At 34.9% G+C, this 27,814-nt stretch overlaps 1 protein-coding gene across 2 annotated transcripts in view; it reads right to left on the bottom strand.

The window, feature by feature from the left end:
• Hcf (Host cell factor) overlaps positions 1-27,814 on the bottom strand; it is a 502,792-nt gene that overhangs the window by 215,964 nt on the left and 259,014 nt on the right. For both annotated transcript variants that reach the window (XM_090390794.1, XM_090390792.1), the window contains exons 11-13: positions 22,776-22,954; positions 16,237-16,296; positions 3,936-4,088 (exon numbers count right to left, since the gene is read on the bottom strand). In XM_090390794.1, the coding sequence (XP_090246920.1) occupies positions 3,936-4,088; positions 16,237-16,296; positions 22,776-22,954 (392 nt within the window). The remainder of the gene's footprint in view (positions 1-3,935; positions 4,089-16,236; positions 16,297-22,775; positions 22,955-27,814) is intronic.

Raw genomic sequence — 27,814 nt, forward strand, 5'->3', positions numbered from 1 at the left:
AATTGGTTATGTTAATCTCAGCTCTTTACTTTATGCAGACAATGTTATATTTTTAAATAAATCCAGTACAAGTCTGCAAGATTCCTAAATTGAATAAATGTTGTAATAAATTTGGTATGCAAATCAGCAACAACAAGACAAAGACAATGAAAATAGGCAGAACCACTGAAAATATCAACTGCATAATGAATGGAGAACCTATAGAACAAGTAAAACATTTCAGATACCTTAGGCACAATTTTTAGTGAAGATGGTAAATTAAATATGGAAATAAACAACAGAATCAACAAAGCCAGTAAGGTAGGAAGTCAACTGAGCAATTTATGTGGAATAAGATAGAAATTAGTCTAGACACAAAATTAGCTGTATACAAGACAGTGTTCAAAAAATTTTAACTTATGGATCTGAGAGCTAGGTTAGAAATAAAACCTTGACCAAAGACTAGAGGCCACAGATATGAGAGTCCTGAGAAGGAATTAGGGACGTGAACAGATGACATCAATGGCAATATCATATTAAAAATGAGGATATCAGGAAAGAACTTGACATTGTTAGCATCCAGGAATGTATTAGTAGAGCTAATCTCAGATGGTATGGTCAATTAAAACAGAATGGGAGATGAAAGATTAGCAAAACAAGTGTTCTCTGCCAGGTTAGCAGGAAAAAGACCCAGAGGAAGACCAAGATATAGGTGCATTGATACAGTAATAAGTGCCTTAGAAGACAGAAATATAAGATCTGATAATGTTGGAGTCTTAACAGATAATTGATTTGGAGGACAATTGTTGATAGGAAGGTAGTAGTGATATAAGTTCTTCATGTGGTACTATCGTAATATTCTGTACACCCCTTGAGGGTACAAGTCTGGAATTTGATGATGATACCCTCAGAATGCCAAGAGTACAAAAACTACAGTAATAAGTCTCAGGTTAATTCAACTCTACAAACTAAAATGTTGAAAATCACTTCAATTACTAGTGACTGGGATTTTGATGGATTTGCAAAATTATGAAATGTGAATGAGAGAGAGAGCCAAAGAGTTTCTAAGTCATTTCCTGTACAAATTCCCATTCCCACTCCAACAGAACTCTAAGCTAAGTATAATTAACAACATTTCAGGCAATGCATATTAATTAAACAGGTCAGATGCTCTTTTAAATATCTTACATGGTGAAAGAGGACTATTTACTGTGAAATTAAAATGATATAAAGTGGCAAAATTAATTACAATGGTTAATCTCAGGAATTCAGAGAATTAATTTCTGAGTTGGTTCTGGTGTAACTAACAATAAATATGAATTTTATTTATTTCATTTTCTGCTCTAGAAGAAGTTAGGCTAATTTAATTTTTATCAGGCATATTGGAGCTTATAACACTAAGCGTGTGCGTATTACTACTGAAGATGACTTTGACATAAAGATTCAAGCATAAATATAATATTAATTTTTATTAGTAAATATAATATTATTTTTATCATTTATTCCATAAATGAATCGATAACAAATATCAATAAAAAAAATACACATTTCCACTTTACTTTTGAAATGAAACATGAATATTGCTCATTAAGGTAAAATATTACTTATATTTTGCATTACTAATGAATGGAAGAAGGGCAAGATAATTCCATTATATAAGATAAGAAGAAAGATTGAGGCAGCCAATTATAGATAATCTGTATCTCGCAACTCATAAAGGGAGTGAAGAGACTGATTAGTGTTATCTACTAATCCAGAGGTGGGTAGACAGCATGCTAATCCTTTATAAACAGCATGGGCTTGATAAGGATAGGTCTTGCTGTAGCAGTGTTAGGAATGAATATATCACAAACTGTTAGACTTTGCTAGCCATAATTCTATGCTGGAGTAACCTACTATACACCATGGTACTATATCTGCATAACAGACCTGTCACATAGACAAGAGAGAGAATGTGTAACAAACAGAGGTACTAAGCCTAAGAGGAGGGTGACTGGTGGGGTACTGCAAAGGCATATGCTTGGAACCATCTAAATAGTTTATTCATGATATTGGAGATGGTCTGGAGAAAATATCCAATTAGAGATGATGCACAGTCGGCTTGATGATAAGGGACAAATCTGAAACAGAATCCTCATAGGCTGACTTACGCAGAAAAAATTTCTTTAGACAAATATTAATGAGTGTCAGATTATCCAATGATGATAATAAAATACAATAAAATGCAACATTTAAAATAATGACAAAAAATTTAATGATTCAATCCAACATAATCAATAGGTTGTCTTATATATATAACGCTCTTTCTACTTTCTGTTAATTTTTTGTTCATGAGTGCAATTCCCCAACATTTATTATCAAGTATTAATTCAGGATCTCTCTCCTTGTTACACATTACTCATCATCATCAAATCCCTGATATAGACCCTCAAGGGGAGTACAGGATATGATAGTACTACATGAAAAAAATTACATCATTAATATCTTCCTATCTATAATTTTCCTCCAAATCAGTCTGTTACTTGTCAAGACTCCAACATTATCAGATCTTATATTTCTATCGTCTAAGGCACTTTGTACCGTATCAATCCACCTATATCTTGGTCTTCCTCTGGGTCATTTTCCTGCAAACCTGGCAGAGAACACTTGTTTTGCTAATCTTTCCTCGCCCATTCTGTTTAAGTGACCATACCACCTGAGAATAGCTCTGCTAATGCATTCCTGGATGCTGACAATATCAAGTTCTTTCCTAATATCCTCGTTTTTAATGTGATATTGCCATTGCTGCCATCTGTTAATGCCACTAATCTTTCTCAGGACTCTCATATCTGCAGTCTCTAGTCTTTGGTCAATGTTTCACTTCTATCCCAGCTCTCAGATCCATAAGTTAAAATTGGTTTAAACACTGTCTTGTATACATCTTAAAACACACACATTTTCCACTGCATGTAACCTCTGTTCATGAGATTTCTTCACTGTCTAACATATATTATTACATTTAACTTTAAAGACAAGCATCTTTCTGACATATATTACTCAAATGAGCTGTAAGCCTTTTATCCATTTTGTTTTTAGGAATAAAAACAAAATGGATAAAATATCCATTGCTCACTACCAATGCTACCTAACCTTCTTTATGTATCCCCCCACCCCATTTTTTTAAAAATATATTTATCTTTACACCTTTTTCTGCAACATCTTTCTTCACATTTCAAGTGCTCTTTATAATTCCTCTGCATTTTCTTGTCAATTATTAGCAAATTATCTGTGAATAATATACACCATTGTATTTCTTCCTCTATTTCTGATGTCAATTTCTAGAATGATGGTAAAAAGAAAAGGCCTCAATGCAAATTCCTGATGAATCCCCGACATTCACTTTAATCTTGTGACACCCCACCTGTAATTCTATCTTCACTGCTTACCAGTTTATACATAACTTGATTAATGTCCCATTAATTAGTGGGCTGGGCTAACTTTCTCTTCAGCACCCACCTATCATCTTCATATGTCCTCTCTGAATTAGCAAACACTATATGCAGGCCTAGTTCTTTTTCTCTATACTTTTCAATCAGTTTTCTAAAAAGCAAACATTACACCATCATGGATCTCATTTAGCACAGAGCCTAACAGATTATCATCGCATTCACTTTGGTCCTCAATTTCTCACATTTTTGTGGTACAAGTCATCAGTGTAATTTTTGTAGTAATTGTTACATTGATGACTCCTCTGTTTTAGAAAACCGAGACCACATACTATGTGTCATACAACATCTAAGTAAAACAGAAAGATATCACAAATTTCTGCATGATCATATTAGCATATTCATTTAGTTTGTTACATGAGCAGGTGAAGAAGGCAACTGACAGTTTTCAAGTGATTTTAATGCTATACTAAAAACTGCTAATATCCCTCTCTATCTCACGCAAGCACGTGAGAGAGAGAGAGAGCTTACCTGAGGAGATACAGATGAGATTCCAAGGATAGTAGGCTGAGCAGTATTTGCTTGAGGAGTAATGATAGCAGTTGTAGGTTTTCCACTAGATCCACCTGCCTGTGTAGTAACAAGCTTCACAATAGTTGCTCCTTGAGGGATGGTAGTCTTTGACTAAGGTAGGTCAGTATAAAAATAATATTACCATCACAGAAGTCTTTCATTTTTCCAAAGAAAAATTATGAACAAAATAACTTATTACAATTATAGAAATTTGAAATTTCAGCAAAACAGAAAAGTTTACTTAAAGACACCAATTCAGTTCTTAATAAATCTCATTCAAAATTCTGAGAAAATGTTAAAAACTGACAAGTAACACTGGTTGAAAGACACTAATTACACACACTTTGATTAAAACATGACTGAACTTAAAACATAACCAATGAAATAAAAAGTATTCATGCTTTAATCCTTTATGGTTTATAGTTGGGTGTATGATATGAACATATGTTGCATGCATGTTGTTCAAACAAAATGGTATATGTATATGTTCGTATTGTAAAAAGACTCTTATTAGACATTAAGTTTCGAGTGGAAAGCAAATACTGTAGAAATGGGAGTGATTAAGGGTCAAAGCTGTATATCTGAGAGAAGACCTCCGCATAGCCCTTAAAGGAATGCATTGAACCAACCAGGGCTTATGACCTAATGTGAAATCCTCACCTTCTCATGGTGTACCCCTGATAGGTATCTACCTAGATACAGAACAAACGGGGATAGGCTGGCAATTTGGGATTTAGCCGACCAAATTGTATTCTTATTGGCTTAAACCAAAATAAAAAATGATGGAACAACATGATAGAATTATATTTTGTACTATGTCAAACAAGACTCCCATTTTTTCGCCAAGAAACCAAGGCAAATAGCGAAAAGTCAGCTACGGGAACAAATCTTAAAACACATGGCAACTCAACATCACCAGAATTCAAGATCGGTACTATCAACATAAGAAGCCTGAATGGCAACGAAATGAAGCTATTGAGGAATGAGATAAGTACCAGATTGACATAATAAAGGTGACTGAAACAAAAAAAGACAAAAACTGGTGAGATCTTTCTAAGCAATAAATACAAATTTGTTATATTCACACAATAACAATCAAGGAAAAGAAGGAGTAGCTACAGAAATCAACACTAAATATGAGACTAATCTTCTTGAATGGCAGGCAATATCAAGTAGAGTGATACAGTAAATTTCAGAATGGAGAAATGGACAATGGGACTTATTTGTGGAGGAATGTGGAGGATTTAGAGAAAGCATCTGACACAATGAAAAAGGAAAAGTTGGTCCTTGTTGGGGATCTAAATAGCAGAGTAATAAATGATTGTCAGACATACAAAAATATTTTGGGAAAATTCGGAGAAAAGAGCAAAGCTAATAATAATGGCAAATACCTGTTGGATTTCTGCTCAGGCCATGGAATGGTTATCACTAATACCATGTTCCAACAGAAAAATATGCACAAATTCACATGGAGAGAAGAGACAAGGGATAAAAAAAAATCTCATTGACTATGTTATTGTTGATAGTGAACTGGTACAGGAGAAGATTTGAAATTGGAAGAGATCACCATTTAGTCTTCAGTAGGATAAAATTGAATTTCATATTTAAATAAAAAAAATAAAAATAAAAAAGTTTTAAAGCCAATAAAAGTTGAGCAGCTCTCAAATGTGAAGTGTAGACTGAAATACACATACATTATTCAAGAAAAAATGAAAGAGTTTGAGAACAGGAACCAAACCTTGGAGATCCAGTGGCAAGCCCTGAAGAAAACACATTAATTGATTCAGTGAGAGAGACATGTGGTGAGGTTGTCTGCAAGATAGAAAAATCAGAACTCCATAGTGGACACAGGAATTTAAATAGGCAGTGAAGAAAAAGAAGAAAGCATATCAAAAGTTCCTGGCAAATACGTCACTTGGTGCTCATAAAGAATACAGAGACAGATGTAAGAAAGTAAAACACTGTGTAAAACTAGCTAAACAAAACCCATGGGAAGAGTTGTGCAAGAAACTAAAAAATGAATATCACTAAGGTTGCAAAGTATTCCCGAGGCTGGTGAAAAAGCTCAGAAATGAAGGAAAAACTGCTGTAAAAGGAATTAGAGATGATGAAGGTGACATGAAAACTTGTGAAAAAGAGATCCTTGATGTATAGAGTAATTACTTTGAAAAATTGCTAAATGAAACGAACATTGGCAGCACAGTGCTAAAACACACTCAACTGGCAATCAGGAATACATATCCATACTTGAAGTAAAAAAAAAAAAACATCAAAGAGTGAAATGTGGAAAGGCAGCAGGAATAGATGATATTAAACCAAAAATGCTGAAATATGGAGGTATAAAAGTGTTGCAGTGGCTACACTGCATAGTTCAGAAGGCTGGACACAGGGATGAATTCCAGATCATTGGTGTAGAGCTCTCATACAAAAAGTACCCATATGCAAAAGGGAAATAAAACTGAATGTGAGAATTACAGAGGTATTTTCCTACTGAGTGTTCCTGACAAGATTTATATGAGCATACTTGAGAAATGGTCGAGAAGTATTGTGGAAGTGAAGCCTGGTGAAAAACAAGCTGGATCCTAATAGAGACGTCGGGATCACATTTTCACTTTACAACAAATAGTTGAGAAATCAATGTGAATATAACAACAACCCGTATTTAAGTTTTGTTGCAAAAGGAATACGACAAGGAGCCAAGAGAAAAGCTATTCAAAATGCAACAGTTATATGGTGTTAATGGAATATTATATCAAGCAATAGTTAAAATCCAATACAAGTCTGCAAGATTCCCTGACTAAATTGAATAACTGTTGTAATAAATTTGGTATTAAAATCAGCAATAACAAGTCAAAGACAATGAAAATATCAACTACATCATAAATGGAGAAGCTATAGAACAATATAATACATTTCATCTACTTTGGCACAATTTTAGTGAAGATGGTACATTAAATATGGAAATAGACAACAGAATCCACAAAGCCAGTATGGTAGGAAGTCAACTGAATAAATTTATATGGAAAAAGAGAGAAATCAGTCAAAACACTAAATTAACTGTATACAAGAGTTTTCATACCAATTTTAACTTATGGATCTGGAAGCTGGGTTAGAAATAAAAACACTTGACCAAAGACTAGAGATCGCAGATTTGAGAGTGTCCTGAGAACGATTAGGGATCTGAACATATGGCATCAATGGTAATATTAGAAACGATGATATTAGGAAAGAACTTGACAATGTCAGTATCCAGGAATGTGTTAGCAGAGCTAATCTCAGGTGGTATGGTCACTTAAACAGAATGGGAGAGGAAAGATTAGCAAAACAAGTGTTCTCTGCCAGGTTGGCAGGAAAACGACCCAGAGGAAGACCAAGATACAGGTGGATTGATACTGTACAAAGTGCCTTAGACAATAGAAATATAAGATCTGATAATGTTAGAGTCGTGATAAATAACAGACTGATTTGGAGGAAAATTGTTGATAGGAAGTTAGTAATGATGCAAGTTCTTTGAGTAGTAATACCATATTATTCTGTACACTCCTTGAGGGTACATGTCAGGAATTTGATGCTGATATTAGAACCAGATATTTGAATCAAATTCTAATATCAGATAAAACTGATATTAAAATCTGAGCTATCAAAATTAGCTCTTTGCTTTATGCAGTTGATGTACTCCTAAACACATCCAGCAAGTTTCCAGGATTATTTTTTAGCAATAAAAAGGTCAATGAAAACTGGCAGGAACATTGAAAACTTCAGCTGCATTATCAATGGAGAACATATCAAAGTAGTAAAATATTTCAGCAGTTAGACACAGTTTTTAGTGAAGATGGCAATTAAATATGGAAACAGACAACAGAATATGCAAAGCTGGGTATGGTGCCGAGATAATCAAATAAATTTATATGGAATAATTGAAATATTAGCCAAATACTAAATTGGTGTTCAAGCTAGTTTAAAGTTATGCATGTGAGTTGAGTTAGAAGTAAAACACTTTATCAGAGACTGGAGGCCACAGATATGAGAATTCTGAGAAAGGTCAGGGGAGTGAACAGATGGCATCAATGGCAGAATCATAGTAAAAAATGAAGACATTAGGAAGGAACTCGACATTGTTAGTATTCAAGAATATGCGAGCAGAGTTAATCTAAGATGGAAGTATCACTTAAATAGAATGGGAGAGGAAAGATTAAGAAATTATGTGTTTGGTGCCATGATGGTAAGAAAAAAATTTAGTGGAAGACCAAGATCAGCATGGATTGATTTCAGAAGTGCTATAGAAGACAAAAATATTCCACATCACAACATTGGAGTGCTAATAAATAATAGTCAATACAGCAATTTTTATTTTCTTTTGATATAGAATTTCATCTATTTGGTTTTCTTTGTGAGATAAACTTCTTACATTCTAGGTTACAAAAGGAGGAATAATCTTTTTCCAATTGGTACCTTTAGCCAGTCTAGTGTCGTTTCTATTTTGAGTTGTCCTTGCATTTTTTCTTCGAGGCTTGAATTAGAATACTTGTGAATTGGTTACTAGCCAAAGTAAGGTATCACTAATGGTGGGCTGCCATCTTGAGGCAACTACGTTTGCCTCTCTCTCTCTCTCTCCCTCTTTTTTTTTCTTTTTTTTAAGTAGATAGCGTAAAATATACTTTGCGAGGAAAGAGTCACTCCCTCACTCTCGAATTGTTCTAATAGCACTTGAGGGGAGGGAGTAAAAAGTAAGAGAGAGTAGAGGAAAGAAGAGTAGAACACAAGTCTGCAGTTCTAGCTTGGGTATCTCAGGTTTACCTCACCAGTGTGAGCCCCTGAGAGTAAATAACATGTTCATCATCATCATCATCAAATTCCTGATATGCACCCTCAAGGGATGTACAGGATATGATTGTGCTATATGAAACACTTACATCATCACTAACTTCCTATTTACCATTTTCCTCAAAATCAATCTGTAACCTGTCAAGACTCCAACATTATCAGATCTTATATTTCTATCTTCTAAGGCACGTTTTACTGTATCAATTCACTTATATCTTGGTCTTCCTCTGGGTATTTTTCCTGCCAGCCTGACAGAGAACACTTGTTTTGCTAAACTTTCCTCTCCCATTCTGTTTAAGTGACCACATATCACCTGAGATTAGCTCTGCTAACAATATCAAGTTCTTTCCTAATATCCTCGTTTTTAATATGATATTCCCACCGATGCCATCTGTTCATGCCTCTAATCTTTCTGAGGACTCTCATATCGGTGGTCTCTAGTCTTTGGTCAAGCGTTTCATTTCTAACCCAGCTCCCAGATTCATAAGTTAAAACTGGTTTGAACACTGTCTTGTATACAGTTAATTTAGTGTTGTGACTAATTTCTCTCTTATTCCATATAAATTCATATGTGATCTCTGCCAGGTTGGCAGAAAAAGACCCACAGGAAGACCAATATCAGCTAGGGGTTTATGAGAATGTGCAAGAGAACTGCAATGCCTTTGACTAAGCTGTTTAATTTAAGTCTCAGCTCTGGTAGAATTCCAAGGGAGTGGAAAGAGGGCAAAATTATTCCTTTACATAAGGGAGGTTCTAAGATTACAGCAGCAAATTATAGACCAATTAGTATCTCAGGCATGGTGGTAAAAGTATTAGAAAAATTTGTAAAAAAGAGAATTCAACAATGGGTAGATAAAAATATGACTGTCAACATCACTTTGTGAAGGGTTGGTCATGCCTTAGTAATTTACTAACTTTTTATAATAGCGTAACAGGTGAGTTGGATAAAGGAAATGGCTACAATGATGTGTAAAAATCGATGCAGTAGGAATTTTTTTTCTTAACCTTGCATCGACTGTTACAGAGGTCACAAATAGTGTACATAGAAGGAAACTGTAATTTAACGCTGATTGTGGAATTTTGTTATTAGAAATTTTGTATAAAGGTTTATATAAGCTAGTTATAAAATTTTTGTGAATTGAAAAGCCATACAAGTACGTATTGAAACAGTAGGAATGTTAAGTTGTGTATTTCAAGGGAAATGCCTTAGAAAGCAGTCTGTCATTTTAAGTGGTTCCAATTTCAAAGAAAGCTTAGAAGCTTTGTTTGTAAAATGTAAAGTGCCTTCAATTGTTCGAAGTTTAACCAAATGCATGTCTCAAGGACAGTGCAACAACAGGTGGCAAACAACTAAGGATCTCCAGAGTGTAGTGAATAAGATTGTTTTTGTGTGTTCCAGGGGAAATAAGTAATCAACAACTCTGAAGCTCACATCCCTCCCTTTTTGCGTGGGAATGTTAGGGGGTTCTCAAACCTTAATCCAGGGACCACAAGAGGAAGTATAAGAAAAGATCAAGAAAAGATCAAGGGGCTTCTTATCCAGGGATCCAGAGGCAGCAGATCCTGTATGTAGTAGGTGGAGGCAGCGGTGCAATGGCAGTATGCTGGTCTGCAGAGGCTTTTTATCGAGGTATCCAGAGGCAGCAGATCCAGAATGTAGTAGGCGGAAGCAGTATGCAGCAATGCAACGGCAGTATGCCGGTATGCAGAGGCAGAAGGAAACGCAGTCTCCTCTCGTAGTGTCTCGGAATCCAGCGTCGCAAGTCCGTTGGACATCCGAAGCGAAGTAGGGAAGTGTCTAAGGAGAAGTAGAACTGTAATATGCAACAAGTCCCGGGAATTCTTCACGATGAAATGCCGCTAAAGGAAAGAAGCCCACATGAATGTTAAAGCCCGGGACGGAAAAGCAGTATCGGTAAAACATGATCCAATCCCCAAAAATCTTCCACGAAGTGACAAAGCTAAAGAAAAGGAAGCCTGCACGAATGTTGAGGCCCAAAATGGAAATGCAATCAGTTTCGGTCTAGTGTGCTCCAGGCCCCAAAAACCCCTCGAGACGTAATGGTGCTAAAGAAAGAGAAACCCGCACGAATGTTGAGGCCCAGGACGGAAAAGAATATAAGTCAGTGGAACCAGATAAGAGATGAAATAGCCAGTTCAGATATATGTGTCAAGAGAAGAACTGTGAGTACAACCTTTAAGTGTATGTTTAACATTTCAGAAGATTGACTGATATTCGGCGGGACATTTACAAAGTTAAATTGTGATAATTTGTCCTGGACTAAGAGGCTAAAGAATAATTTAGATATGAGAAACTTGTTGAGTGAAATATACGTATATTGCTTGAGCAAATCAGTTCTAGAATGAGAAAATAGATTCTTGTATGATAGTATTGCTACATGTTTATTATGTATGTACAATGTATGAAGTATTATAATTCTTAGCAGCAGAATGAATGAGATTATAGATTGGTATACGATAGTATTGCTCTGTATTTTAATGCGTGTATATTGCATGAGACTATAATTCTTAGCTTTTAATTTTCTGAAGAGCCAATTCATTTATGAAATTGTATTAATGCATCCTAGTTTAATAAATATGTTTGCTAAACAATGTGTATTCACTGATCCTTAATCCAATGCACTGTTTCTAAATAAAATGCGAACCTGTGTGCAAAGTTAAATAAAAGTAGTCACGAATGTCAATAAATTCAGAGATAAATATAGAGAGATACTGCAGGTGATCTTAATTATATTCTATACCCATAAAGGGGAATCTTGGCGGCACAGTCGTAACATTAAATAAATTTTCCAAGGTTCCCAAGGTATAGAAAATTAGATAACCTGCAGTAACATAAGTAAGAGTGTAAAGTGTAAGATTAAGAATAGAGTGTAGTGTAGTGTAATAAAGCAAGTAAAGTAAATAGAGCATAATGTAAAATAGAGTGTACAGAGAAAGTAAAGACATATAGAGAAATTAAAAAAGGAAGAATAAGTAAAAGTAATAGCGTAAGATATACAAAGGGATAAAAAGGTCATCATTTTACAGATGATTTTGCAAAGGAATCTGACAGAATACCACATGAAATGGTTATGCAAATTAGAACAAATGGGGATGAATATGACATTGGTTAAGTGGATAAGAGGATGGCTGCTGGACAGATATCAAAAAGTGGTATATGGAGGGGCAAAATCAAGGCAAAAGCAGGTAACAAGTGGTGTGCCACAAGGTTCAGTGCTGGGGCCATTGCTGTTTAATTTATACATAAATAATATAGGAAATAACCTGAAAGGAAATATTCAGTAGTTTGCTGATGATGCGAAATTAGGTAGAGTAATAGTTAATCAAGGAGATGTGGAGAGGATGATTTAAATAGGCTGTCAGTGTGGGAAAATACAATGGGTATCAGTTTAATGTGGAGAAATGTAAAAATTATACATTTGGGGATAAATAGATTACAAGCCATTTATCACATTTATGGCATTGAACTCCAGGAAAAATTTCATTCAATCAATTCCTACTCTGCTATTTAGATGCCCGAAACGGACCGTTTCCCTTTTCATTGTGTCAGTTGCTTTCTCTAAAGCCTCAAAAAATTCCTCCACTTCTACCTTAGTAGAACCTTCTGTGGGACCATAGGCACAAATAAGTCTCATTGTCCAGTTCTCCATTCCGATATTTGCCACTGCCTGCCATTCAAGAAGATTAGCCTCGTATTTAGTGTTGAATACTATGGCTACTCCTTCTTTTCCTTGATTGTCATTGCCTGAATATAACATTTTGTATTTACTGTTCAGAAAGATTTCACCAATTTTTGTATTTTTGTTTCAGTCACCCCTATTATGTCGATCTGGTACTTATCCAATCCTCAGCTAGCTCCATTTCTTTGCCATTCAGGCTTCTTATGCTGATAGTACCAATCCTGAACTCTGGTGATGCTAATTTGGGGTAAGTTTTAGGATCTGTTCTAGTAGCTGACTTTTTGCTGTTTGCCCTGGTTCCCTGGCGAAAACAATGGGGGCCTTGTTTAACTGGCAATGCTCCAGCCAGCATGAACTTTAAATTGTTATAATTTTGCTTGTAATTGTCAGAATTAAAAAATTTAAAAAGTAAATTATGTAGATTTAAAAGCTCTATAACATCAGTTTCGTTAGTAAAATCAATTGTGAGAAGAAATTTTATTGGTTCTTGCTACCATTGCTATATTGTAAGCTACTTTGAAATAAGCCAATCAGAGCAAAGATTACAACACCAAAACCGGAACCAATATAGCTGCCACGAACTCGTGTGTTTAAGTGTGTTTTCAAAGCTTTGTCTTCAGTCTGAGATTTATTATAAAAATTAAGTTTTAATATAACATTTAGAAACATAAATATATATAAATATGCCTAAAACAAGAGAAGAAATAGCAGTATTATGATGCACTGATAACTTTTAATGGTGGTGATCTAGGAAGATTACCAGTATTTGAAAGATTGGGACTGAAAATAGGTGAGCAATGTTTACAAACATTTCAGATATTTGATAAACAGAGATTCTTAAGAGCAAAAAAAGCTGCCTCAGAAGAAGAAAAAATAAAAAGAAAGTAAAAATCTATGAATATGTTATTTAAAACACCTGTTGATACATATATTGCTTGTGGCTTTTAAATATTCATAGAATAATAATAAAGTATAGTTATAAACTTTAAATTGATTTTTCTCTGGTTTTTAAATTTTAACACATTGTAGTCAGTTTTGACAAGATATCTTAAGAACTATCAGTCCTAGAATATTTTTTTTTTTTCTAACACAGCTCAATATATCCAGAATATACTGAACTAAAATTATAATCATTGATATGTATTTTCATTTTTATTTTTTAAGTTTATTTTACAAACATGCAAAATTTGTGTAATAATCATTATATGGACAAATTAAATTTCATAGCTTTAAAGGAACTGATATTTGTTTAAATGTTTAAAAAATGTTAATTTTTTAAACATTTTTTCCAAGTAAATTATTACTGATATTGCTCCCTAACAAAAACTATAAATAATATGACTTTTATTTGATTAATAACTTTTTTCCAATTCCATGGTACACTCTATCCTTAAAACCAACAGAATGCACTCATCCAAATTGACATACTTTATTCTTCAATGTTCAGAAGAATAAATTTCCTTGCATCATATGGTTAAACTGAATTATTGGATGTAGACTATTCAGGTGACTGAGGAAGGAGTCAAATGCATCTGGGCCATAAGACCAAACAGAGAACACGTCATCTACATATCTTAGCCAGATAGAAGGTTTGAGAGGGGCTGAGTCTATGGCTTGTTTTTCAAAATTTTCCATGTAAAAATTGAAAAAGGAGTGGGGGGGAGGACCCATAAATTTTGTTCTTCCAAGAAAAATAATCAGAATTTATGGCAAAGGAGGAGAGATCTAGGATATCAGAAGGAAAAACGTTTCTTAAGAGTGTCAAGGTGTCATTTAAGAGAATATTAGTAAACAGTGAGGCGATGTCAAAGCTTATCAATATATCTGTATTATTTAAAGTTAGGTTTTCAATCAAGGTTTTATATTGGGTAGAGTTTTTTTTATATAGGATGTGGTGAGTCCAGTGGGGGGAGGGGGGGGAAGAGAGAATTAGCCAGCTGTTTTAATAATTTGTAGCATGGCATGGAGCATTAGTGGCATCTACTATAGGTCTTGGAAGGGAATTAGGTTTATGGCTGTTAGGTAAACCATATATCGGGAGGAGAGATTGTAATGTCCGGTGGCCAGGAAGATACTTTTTTAAAGTAAGCTTTTTAATTTTTATTCTTCATTTTTTAAAACTTGTGTTTTTGTGTGATCGTGATCTAGTGGGATGCGATCTCAGAGAATAGTATCCATTTTTCGATTATATTCCATGGCATTACCCTTATCCAATCTGGTGATGACAATACTTTTATCTTTCCATAAGTTTTTGAGAGCAGTAAGTTGACTAGAAGATAAATTACTTTTTGAAGGCGACGATATTGGAAACGTCAAGTCCGATGTTGTTGGCTATTTCTGGAGCTAAGAAACAGATTCCTTGTTCTATGTTTTACATTATATCTAGCAACAGCACTTCATTCAGTGTGATGACAAAATTGCCTGAAGTTTAGAGTACTGATGGCATTTTCTTTGAGACTTTTCAAAGATAGATTCACTACTGTATGGAGAAGTTGGATTTGCGGTTGTGATTTCGATTTACACATAATGTTACTTTTTGATATGCTTAGTTTTTATTTTATTTTATTTTTTTTTGTGTGGAAGCTTCTGAGACTTCCGAGAGAATGGACAAAAGTTCAAGGCTGAGGACAGCTGAAAGCTAAGACTGTAACAAGCCAATGACAGCATTTGTCATGAAGAGGCTGGTGTGCATTGCAGCAATCTGTTCTTGTAGTAGTAGTGCAAGCATTTAAACCTTACAGCACAGATTCTAATCATTCGTGGTGAAGAAATAGCAGGCAAAGCAAGACAATGCGGTAAGTTGAAATTTATCTAGGCAATTAAATCGGCTGGCCTTACTAGAAACATGTCGGGACACAATAGTGATACCTAACTGTGTTAAACTAAAAATTAAATTTCAGTCAAAAAGAGCCCTCAGTATATATAAATGCACCAGCCTTACACTACCATGAGAGCAGATCATCACAATGTGTGCCAGCATCTTCACAATGAAGATGCTGGCACCGGCTTGTTACAATCTTAGCTCTCTGCTATCCTCAACCCTGAACTTTGATCCATTCTCTCGGACATCTCGAAGCTTCCACACAATAAGGAATTCCTTACAATATGATGAAACAATCAATGGTATGCAGAGAAGAATGAATTGACTAAGTGTCTAGAGTGACTGCAAGCCAATAGTCACTGAGAGTTAGTTGGTCACTTGTAATCTGATGAAATTATCTAATGGGAGAAGAGGGGAGATTCAACCGAAGTATATTTGTTGATACTGGGTGTATAATATAATAAGAGATAGTATATATTTGCTGTACCTCTCTAAATGAAGCTAATCGTTTAACTTGTCATTTTTTAAGTCTGAAGTTTCATTTTTAATTTTAGCCATTCTGGAATATGAGTTTCATTGCATTATGAGGACTCCCAGCACATTCAACAGAATAATGTCTATATCTGAAAACATATGGCAATTTCATTTCTGATGTGAAAATTTTTCCAAAGCTGATGGATGAACTTTCATCAGTAAAGAGGGAGGATTGGAATCATCTACATAAGATGTGCAATTAGAATAATACTTTATACAATAGCTGAAATCACTACCTATATTCACCTAGTGGCATACTCATCTTGTTATGTTTAAAAGACAATCTTTTTTTTTCTTTATATTAAATGTCCAACTATTGGAAATAATGATAACTTTTATAGTGTAATAATATGATCTAAATTTCACAGAATATATTTACCTGAAGTTGCTGTCCTTGAATACCACTTGCTTTTCCTTGAATTAAACTCACTTTGGGCACCTTGAAAAAGCAAAAGTAAATGTAAACAGAAACATGAAACTATCACATGCTTTTGAAATTTCAGCACATCACATGAAAACTAAATCTCTTATTCTTACAAGATGAGGAGGAGAGAGGGATCCTAATTACTCTCTACTTAAGTGCTTAACATTATTTATTATTATTATGTGACACCTCTCCAGGAGTCCAAGGACTCATCGAGGGAGGCACCTACTCTACAACTCTTTGTTTCCGCCACTCAACCCACCAACTACAGCAATCTGCATTATCTACACCAATGCCATCTACTGCCCACCACCACCACTAGTATTTTCACAGACAATCACAAACATCCATGTCCAAGGTAGGATTCGAAACCACAGCCTTTTGGCTGGAGAGCGGACATGCTAACCACTCGGCCAACCAGGCTGAAAACATAAGAAACAAATGAAGATCATGTGATGTATAGTTTAATATTTGGTTTGACAAGCTAATAATCTGCATTCATTCATATAAAATCATCTCTATTGCTCCACTGGCAAAATTTTAAGAATAATGCTTTAAGGAAAAAGTAGTACTTTCATATACTTTTATAGGAGTTATCATTTAACCAACTTGAAAAACCACTCAAATTCAGATTTCTTCTGAATATTTTACCAACTTCATAATAAATCCAAAGCATTACACACATCTCTTGCATTATTACTTCTTAATATTGTTATTATATGCTCAGTTTGCTTTCTCAAAATTACATACTCAATGCTTTTATCTCCCTTTAGTCACAATTCTTCTCATGGTGGTGGGGAAGAGGGGGGGGGACATTTTAATTAACATGAAACCATTGCTAATTCCTCTGAGGTTATATGAAATGTAACATTCACTCTGCTCTAGGATTTATGTACATAATGCTTCAGATAACTGTTATGAAGTTGCTTCAAAAATACACTACCTATTTTTTTTATCTGCCACATCATTTTCCTAGTTAATATATCTCATTAATTAATTAGGAGCATCACTATTTCCACCCTGAACTGTACAACATTATAATCGTCATATAAACTATCTCAAACTCTTCCCCCTGAACATAATTTCAATGTATTATCTAAATGTTACCAGATAAGAAATATCCTGCTCCCCACCCCCCGAATATTACTGTTGCTTTTTCCTGTTCTTTGTTGTCACAAGGAACAGGATAGCTTTGATAACAAAAACATCCTCATTAAGTCACAATTCAGATATCCACATAAGGTGGCTTAATTTCTTCTATTAAACAGGAATTTATTCTTTTAGCTTCATGCATTAATATGCAAATTAATCCATACTTCTTATTTGGAATAGCACCCTTCACTTCTATTTTCAGCCAAATACCTAAGTTTCCTTTTGTTCCATTTATAATAATTTTTAAAGATTTATTAACAAACTGATGCCATAAATTATGAAAGGCCAAAGTTATATACAGTGCACAGTCTGCTAAAAATTCAATCACATTTAAAACCGATTCAGAGGTACAAAAGTAGAATGACACTGCATTTAAATGGAGTCATGTTCTTTAGTCATTCCCCCCCCCTCCCCAACCTATTTCCATTTCTTTTGTACTCAGATGGTTCTACTGAACTCTGACTAACCAAAGGAGAAAATGTAATATCCTGGCATATTACTTTACTTCAAATTCATGCAATAATAATCATAGTAAAAATTCATGTAGCATTCTAACTTTACAACATCCAATGATTTTTCTCTCCCCCAAAAAAGAGATCAGAAGGACCCCTAATCTAGATATCAAAAATAATAGCATTTTTCTCAATTGTTCAAAATGTGGCTTAACATTGCCTTTTTATATTATCACATTTATATTTCAGCGTGTGTGTGCGTATGTGTGGGTGGGTCGATGTGTGTGGGGTATGGTATAAATAGAAGAGGACAACAAGCGAGAGTGGGTAGATAATGTAAAAAAGCGGTGTGAAAAGAATTGGCAAGATTTGAGTCACCAATGAACAGAGAGAAATGGCAAAGAATAGTGAACACAATCATCAGACACTAACAGGCATTGGATCCATGGGCAATGATGATGATGATATATTATTCTTTCCTTTTTATGTTTCAGTAGTGCCAGTAGTTCCAAACTACAGTTTAGCCTGTGGTTTGGAAATTAGCCCACTTACAACCTGTTAATAAGAAACCACAATAAATCCAATCATCATTGAAAAATTATGATAGGATCTTTGAATTAATGTCCCCTGCTCTGAACCCAATTATTCTGATAATTGCAGAAATTCACTGACGATCAATTTATACGATACCAGGAATGTTCTCAACTATTAAATTACAGACAATATGATTCTGTGACTGCTGATTAATAGGAGATCTTGCTTATATTGTATTCCACACCTTTGGACTTTAGTTAAAAGCGATGGAAATGGCTGCAGAAACTCAAGTGATTGCTTTTCATATTTTTAAGGAATCTGATTGACTTTGGCATAATGGCTATTATGTAATTACAATATTTGTGTGTGTTTTAATCTTTTTGATCACCCTCTCTGGTTGTAGACTATTTGTGATGGCACCAAGATCTTTATTCGCAAACATTAATATGGAAATAGGTGGTAGAATTAGCAAAGTTGGCATGGTAGGAAGTCAGATGAACAAATTTATATGGAATAAGAGAGAAATTAGTCACAAAACTATACTTGCTGGACACAAGACGGTGTTCAAACCAATTTTAACTAATGGATCTGAGAGGTGGGTTAGAAATAAAACATTTGATCAAAGACTGGAGACCACAGATATGAGAATTCTGAGAAGGATTAGGGGAATGAACAGATGGCATCAATGGCAGAATCACATTAAATATGAGGATATTAGGAAAGAACCCTACATTGTTAGCAGAGCTTATCTCAGTTAGTACTCTCATTTAGAATGGGAGAGGAACCGTTATCAGGGGAAAGATATTCTCTCCAGAAACTGATTTTCATCTTACAAAACATGGAACCCAGCCAGAACACAGGCAATTTACAACTTTACCTCTGAAGATAAGCCTAGACTATCCATAAGTTATGCATTTGAAGAACTATACTCAGAATGCTTTGCTGCAATTTCTGAATTTGAAGAATTTCTTGACTTGCTTCTTCCAATTAGTAAAATAGCAACAGCGAAGAATTATCCATGTTTCATGTGGTCCCAAATGATTATTTTACTGTAAGTGCACAGAAGTAGCGTACACTCATGTTTCATTATTTATTAGAGTACAGTACTATGTACAGTAATTTTATGTTATAATTTGTACACTGTATTATTTCACTAGAAACAAAGAGTAGAATTAGTTAAAAATACAACAAACAGACCTACACATTTTAGCTCTGGCACGTTCACTACTAGCATATTCTTATAGATCATATAGATTTCCAGCTTATGACCTTTTTGACTTTTGACGTGCTGTTGGAATAAAACCCCTGTCATAATTCAAGGATTGACTGTAATTTTCCCGAACTTTTGGCAATGAAATTGTACTGTTCCCTGTTGAAACTTAATAAAAGTTCTTTATAGATAGCACATCTTAAAAGTCATGTTTAAGATGTATAGGCTATAAGAATTATGTTGTACTTGCATGTAAACATACCATCATCACATTTTTACACCAGTCACTAAGTCCAATCGGACAAGGAAATTATCCAAAATCAATAAAGATTTAAGATTTTTATTATTATTATTACAGGCAGCTCCAAGGAGTCCTTAGACTCATCGAGGGAGGCCCACATCATGTCAAGAACAACTATTCAACATTCACACAGTATCTATCATACTTCTCCTTGAACTCATTTACAGTCATGGCACCCACAACAGATTCTGGCAGCTATTCCACTCATTTATCACTCTCCAAGTAACAAACCTAGTTCTAACACCCTTGCTAACCATACTCTTACCAAGCTTCCATGGATGGTCCCTAGTCCTCCCACTACCAGTCCTATTCTCAAAAATATCTTCTGAATTAATCTTATAGAAACCCTTCAGTAATTTGAATGTCTCAAGCATATCACCCCTTTGCTGCAACCCACAAATCTTCAACCTGTTCTCATAAGGTTCATTCCACAGACCTGCTATCATCTTGGTCACTCGTCTCTGGATCCTCTCTACCTCCTCCCCATCAAGAAGAAACTCTGGCGCCCATATCTGGGCACAGTAGTCTCGATGGAGTCTTATCAAGACTCGATACAGAGAAACAATAACATGTTTGTCTCTGCTCGTTAAAGTGTTTTTCAGCAACCAAGTGATTTGATGAGCTGATTTTGCCACTTTTGCGATGTGTCCCCCTAAACTTCAACTCCCTATCCACCAACACTCCCAAATCCCTGGCCTCGTCAATCTCCTGGAGTACAGTTCCACCAATGTGATATACTGCTGCTAATCTTTTCAGTCCAAAATGCAAAACCTTACATTTTTCCACATTAAATTGACATCCATTCTCCTTAGCCTAGTCCACCAAACTATCCAAATCATCCTGCAAAATTTTGACATCCTGAGCATTCACTATTCTTCTACCTAACTTTGCATCTTCCGCAAACAGATGCACAGTTCCTCTCAGATCCTTTTCTATATCGTTAATGAACAAATTAAACAGTAGCGGTCCAAGAACAGAACCCTGCAGCACACCGCTAGTCACAGGCTGTCTTTTGGACTCTACTCCTGAATAAACCACTCTCTGATATCTCTCCATCAACCACCCTCCTATCCATCTCACTAACCCTACATCCATTCTTATATGCTGCAGTTTACTGATTAGAATTCTATGTGGGATCCTATCAAAGGCATTAACAAGGTCCAGTAGAATCACTGTAAACCCGTTACCCTTATCCAGTTCAGCCGTCACTGTGTTATAGAACGTGAGCAAGTTACTGAGGCATGATCTACCCTTCACAAAACCATGCTGTCCCCCATAAAGTATCCCATTTTCATCTATCCAATCTTGTATTTTCCTCTTGACTATTTTCTCCAAGACCACGACAACAATTCCTGATATGCTGATTGGCCGGTAATTTTCAACAGCAGTCTTGGAACCTCCTTTATGCAGTGGAACTATTTTCCCCCCTTTCCATCCCCTTGGTACTAACCCAGACCCGAGACTCAAATTAAACAAAATGGTCAAAGGCATTGACAATTCTTTAGCCACTTCTCGTACGACACGAGCTGGTATACCATCCAATCCCGCAGATGAGTTGACATTGAGGTTCTGTAATAGACTATTCACCTCCACTTCATTTACCACAATTCCTATATAAGCTATTTGTTCTTCCATTTCTGCAATGTTACCACATTGATGATATACTCTTGCAAAGTGCTCACTCAGTAATTCTACTATATCAACTGATTTGGTTACCTTCCTACCATCGGCATTCTTTAAAATCAATCTGCTGTTTACATTTTTTCTTTTACTTGCAACATATCGAAATTTTATATATATAAATATATAAATAAATATATAAATTCTTTTGACAATTTTGAACTGATGGACATAAATACCTGGTAATGCAGTCTTCAAAAAGAGTTTTGAACATCCATGATGTTTTTTTTTATTTGCATGCTAAAATGACTACCAATGAATGTTAGTTATAGATTCTGGTTAGAGATTTAAAATTTTGTGCAAGATACATTAGCACAGGTTTTAATTTGAAATCTCCTTTAGCATTCCCTCCTACTAAAAAAGTCACATGATCTTTTGACATTTTATATCTAGGTTGAGATCTGTTCTTTACTAGCCAATTATAATAAACCAATATTAGGTATATATTTGTTTATTATTTTAACCTCCTTCATCCACCATTTCTTTCTTTAAAATATTCAGAAAATTTGCAGTTGCAGATTTGCCTGGTATTTAAAAATTATGCAGTCCTGTTTTCGATTTCTAATATACTTCAATCATCTGCAACTACTAACAAAAGCTTCTCCAGTTGTCATCAGAATATTATTTTCTGTTCTGATTTATTTCAATGCAGTAAACAGGCATTCTGTTTCAATGATAAATACCAGATTTTAATTCATACACATTTTTTTTTTATTTACTGCAACAGGTTGTTCGAGGTCTTTCATTCAAAAGACACGCTAAATAGAAATCAAGGAATGATCCTTCACAACATCTAGAAGTCATTAATTAAGTTGTGTAACACTAAAGATATCTTTTATGCCAGCAAACACATACAGAATTTACACAATAATGTAGAGAATGCATGTAACATGCCTAATGATAGTCGTGATTAAATTACCATTTCAGTCTTTTCAACTTATTGATATTAACAGCTGTTTGAAAACATTTAATTTTTTGTTAGTTTTTACTTATGTTAAACCTGTTGTTGATTGCTGTTAGCAACATAGTGAAATATGTATAGAAAATACATCTAGTATAAATAAACACACACACACACACACACACAAAGTTATATATATATATATATATATATATATATTTCTTATATATATATATATAAGAAAATGAAATAAAATCAGCTAACCGTTGCAACAGTGACACCTTGACTTGTCTTAACTAGAGTGACAATTTGTGGCTGACTTGAAGTAGTGCCTGTTTTGTGAACTGTGATGATCTGTTTGCCAGGTGATGCACTGACTCCGCCTGCAGTCTTCAAAATTGTAGTAGGAGTTCCTACTCTAACTGTTTGAGTTGTAGCACCACCTAGTAAAAAATAATTCAATATAATTATTTAAGAATTTCATTTCCATGGTTGTAAATAGTCATTCTGCTTAAAATCAACCAACAAAGCAGTAAATACTAAGTGAAATTCATTATGCCATTACACATGAAAAAGTTAAGACTGATTTTCTGAACAAAACATTGTCTTATGCATTATCAGGATTATGGATATCCCACATTAAAACAGGGTGTATAAATGAATTTCCCAAATATGATAACTCCAACTTAATTCAATCCCCTGTCAAATAATTATGACTTCTTTTCAATTCATTTCTCAAGGAAATATGCTTAATTTGTAATTTTAACACAAAATGGACTCTCATTGACCATACTTTTAATTAACTGAAAGTTTAAAATAATGCATTTGCCCTGAAATAATAATTTTCTTAACTGATTAATCCATATTTGACTTGGAAAAGACTTCATATTTTTCAAAAAGCTGATATCAAATACACTGTTGAACCTACACTAGTAAATTTCTTAAAAAAAAAAAAAAATCTAAAAGACGAAAGCATATTCATTATGCTACAGTCAAATATAGGAATGTTCTGATTTGATCAATAAATCAAAAAAATGCTTACAGTTTTTAGTGAATTAATTTCACCATAACAATTAATGCCAAGGAGCCAGAATTTTGAGCATTTTTTAATCTGTTAACTGCATGTTCTTCTAATTCTGGGTTATAAAACTCACCTCTGTGTGAGACCAGCTAACCACATTCAGTAAAAACCATTCCATGTGTCCCAGAGGAGATCTGAACACAGATCCCATCTGGGACACAAGTATTTCAACTGAACAAACACAAATGTCACATCTCCTAGAAACCAAGATATAGAGCTGATAAAATGCTCATATGCCTTGGGACTACTCATATGTAAAGCATATATATATATATATATATATATATATATATACAGGGTGTTCGGGATAAATTTGACATATTTATAATTAATTATATTTTTCCGTAAGTTACATGTATTAACACACACTTCTCTTCATTTAAAAGTTTGGACCCTTCTTCATTCATATACAAGATGTCAGAAAGGATGGATAGCTGGAACCCACCTGAATCATGGAAGAGAATAACTTGTATCATGATGATTCGTGCCCGCCATCAAAATAAGGATATTACGACTGCTGCCCAATGCTCCCTGAATACAGTAAAAACAATCAGGCATGAACTAGAGACTTGCAATGGTGACTACGAGGATGTAGCAAGAAGAAAGATCCCTAGCAGACGATCTGATTGCGTTCGTACAGCAGAATTCCTCGCAAATCTGCAGGAACAGGTGTTGAAGAACCCTGGCATTGGAATTCGGGCTTTGTTCGTGGAGTTGCTAACTGTAGTCAAGCCCTGGATAACAAGGGTAGCCAATGGTAGGCTGTATGTATGGCAGCAGGATTCGGCCCCTTGCCACACCTCTGGGAAAAGTCAAAAATGGTTGTCTGAAAATTTCTACGACTTTACCAGTCCAAATGTTTGGCCTCCAAACTCCCCAGACCTTAACCCCATGGATTATTTTGTATGGGGCGCAGTTGAAAAAGACACCAATCGCACTTCCAGTAATACAAAAGCCCAGTTAATGGATAAAATTAAAACAGTTTTTGCGGCCCTTCCCAGGGAGACTGTAGCATCAGCTTGTTCGAGGTTCCGAAGCAGAATTGAAGCTGTGATCGATGCTAATGGTGGTTATTTTGAGTAAATCTTGTTGATAGTATTGTAATTAACTCTGCCTGTAATGTTTTTTTGTCAATTCATTAAATTTAATAGATACAAAGAAGATTTTCTTTTTCCTTACGAAACTGTCAAATTTATCCCGAACACCCTGTATATATATATATATATATATATATATATATATATATATATATATGTAGAAAGTATTTTTACCTTGGGTAAAATTATGTTAAAGATACCAAGCAATTTTAAACTTGGTTTTACTCCATTTCCCAAGTAAGCAAACAGACAAAAAGTCAAGTTTGCGCCTGCAATTGATGCAAGTCTAACTGATCCTACAGGTAGTGCAAGACCAGGGCAACTCGTGGTAAAGGTGGGGCAAGCTCCAATCACTAATCTTAATATTTACCCTTAATGCCAAAACACATCTCCAAGAAGGGGATGTATGATGTTTTAGATTTTTTTAGGATGTATGATTTTTTTATGTATGATGTTGGCCCCTTGCCTTTAATACAAAACATCATACATCCCCTTTTTGGAGATGCGTTTTGGCATTAAGGGTAAATATTAAGATTAGTGATCGGACCTTGCCCCACCTTTACCACGAGTTGCCCTGGTCTTGCACTACCTGTAAGATCAGTTAGACTTGCATCAATTGCAGGCGCACACTTGACTTTTTGTCTGTTTGCTTACTTGGGAAATGGAGTAAAACCAAGTTTAAAATTGCTTGGTATCTTTAACATATATATACATATATATATATACACCTCAAGGGCTCACTCTAGTGAGTATGGGCAGAGCGAACCCGAGGCACCTGAAGCTGGACCATGCCTTACTTCATGTAATATACCTGTTATATTATCTGTAGACTGGTCCCTACTCTTCTTTCCCTCTGTATTACTTTTCATCTTGCCCCCCCCCCCAATACTATTAGAGTATTCGAGGACTAGGGGTGATTCGTTGTTATTTTCCTATTTTTTCATCTCATGCACCTGCCCATCCCCAGTTAAAAATGGTGAAGACAAATCAGAACTCTATACCACATCGGTCATCGCGCGGGTTACCAAGGACCGCACTGGATGTTAGGCTTCCTGGACATCCAGTGACAAATCGGCAACAGGAGCAAGATTCACAGAACTCGAAAGTAATTACTAGGAAAAAGTGGAGCATGGCCAAAAATCGACATCATGCAGTGCTTCTACAGTTCAAATCCCTCAAGTTAACGGATTTCAGAAATGAATGCTCCAACTTTGGCTTGAACAACACCCAAATTCGGAATCATTCAAAAGGCTGATGCAGCAATGCAGCTTCATTATCAAATGCAAGATATTTAGTGAACTTGAGCTGGAAGCACTGAAACCTCAAGCTGTAAAATGAGACTGTACTGACCCTGAAAGGTGAACAAGAATATGAATGGAGCAGAACAAGATTCCAACATGCAGATTGCTGAAAATCTTGAAAATATACAAATAGTTGAAAGGAAGCTATCAGAGAAAGAACAAGAACTCGCAAGAAAAATTATCGAGCAAATGAACAGCAACCTGGAATGAGTTAGGCTTCCAGTATTGAAACAAGTACCTCAACGAAAACTGAAGGAACTCCTACAAGAGGCCAATAAAGCTGCAAGGGATATTCCTACTGGAACTATTGGGCAAACGAATCAACTTATGTACTCAATAGCCTACATCGTAACATCTGAATTAGGATACAAGATTAGTGAACCCAAAAGCAGTAAGGCTCAGGAACCAAAATGGAAGCATCGACTGGAGAATAAAATTTTTAAACTCAGAGCAGACATGAGCAATTTGAAAAACCTTAAGGAAAAGAAGCTGAAAAACATGAAAATCTGAAATAACCTCATAAACAGATATAATACTGGAACACGACCTATTGATGAAGTATTAGAGGAACTGAAAAAAAAATAGTTGCAGTTGCGGCTAAAATAAGAAGATACAATGCACTCATTAAACAGTACAAGCAAAATTCGATGTTTCGCGCAAATCAGCACCAATTTTACAAGAAAATTGATTGCTGCAGGAATGATAATCTTAAAGAAAATATAAATATAAATAAATATCAGAGACAAAGAAAATATACTTAAATTCTGGAAAAACCTATGGAACAATCCTAAGAGGATTGTTCCATAGGTTTTTCAGAGGCAAAGTGGATTGAACAAATTACGAACGTATCTCAAGAACGAAAAATGGACCAATTGAAAATAACTGAAATGGTTCAAAAGCAAGCTAAAAAGATAAAAAATTGGTCATCACCCGGGAAGGATGAATTACATGGCTACTGGTTGAAATATTTAACTGGCTTACACGAAAGACTTGCTAACCAATTTTATGATGTTTTAGAAGGACAAAGCAAAGAAGAGTGCCTCACAGCAGGGAAAACGTTTTTAATCATAAACGATAAAGAAACAAGTCCAAACCCAGAAAACGTCTGACCAATAACCTGCCTGCCAACAACTTTTAAGCTACTCACAGGCATACTAGCTGATAAAATTTACAGCTATCTTAAAGCAAATTCTCTTTTCCCAATTGAACAAAATTGAATAAAAACTGCAAACATAGAAAAACCAACCTGTTCAATGGTGTCACATGGCTTGGATAGATTATAAAAAAGCGTTTGATTCAGTGCCTTATAGTTGGATTTTAAAATGCACAGAACTATTCGGTATTAGCGAAAACGTACAAACCTTTTTGCAATCCATCATGAAAAACTGGAAAACAATGTTGGTTCTGAATAGAGAAGAAATTGGAGAGGTAAACATCAAAAGGGGTATCTTTCAAGGAGACTCATTATCTCCTCTATTGTTTATCTTGTCATTGATCCCCCTAACCAGAATTTTAAATAAAAATGCTCATGTTTATCAAACTGTGCAAAAAAGTGCACAGATATCTCACCTTTTATATACATGGACAATCTGAAGTTGTACGCAAAATCAGAGCATGAACTCGGATCATTACTTAATACTATGCACATATTCAGTCAAGATATATCAATGGATTCTGGCTTAGACAAATGTGCAATTGCTGGAATTCTGAACGAAATCAGGCTGTTCAATGGTGAAATAATCAATAAAATTCAAAGATAGCTACAAATATTTGGGAATTTTAGAAGCATCAGAAATTTTGCACAATAAGATCAAAGAAAGAACT

The sequence above is a fragment of the Typopeltis vanoorti genome, chromosome 3, assembly GCF_054136105.1.
Source record: "Typopeltis vanoorti isolate ZY-2024b chromosome 3, IOZ_Tvanoo_1.0, whole genome shotgun sequence".
In the NCBI taxonomy this organism is placed as follows: domain Eukaryota; kingdom Metazoa; phylum Arthropoda; class Arachnida; order Uropygi; family Thelyphonidae; genus Typopeltis; species Typopeltis vanoorti.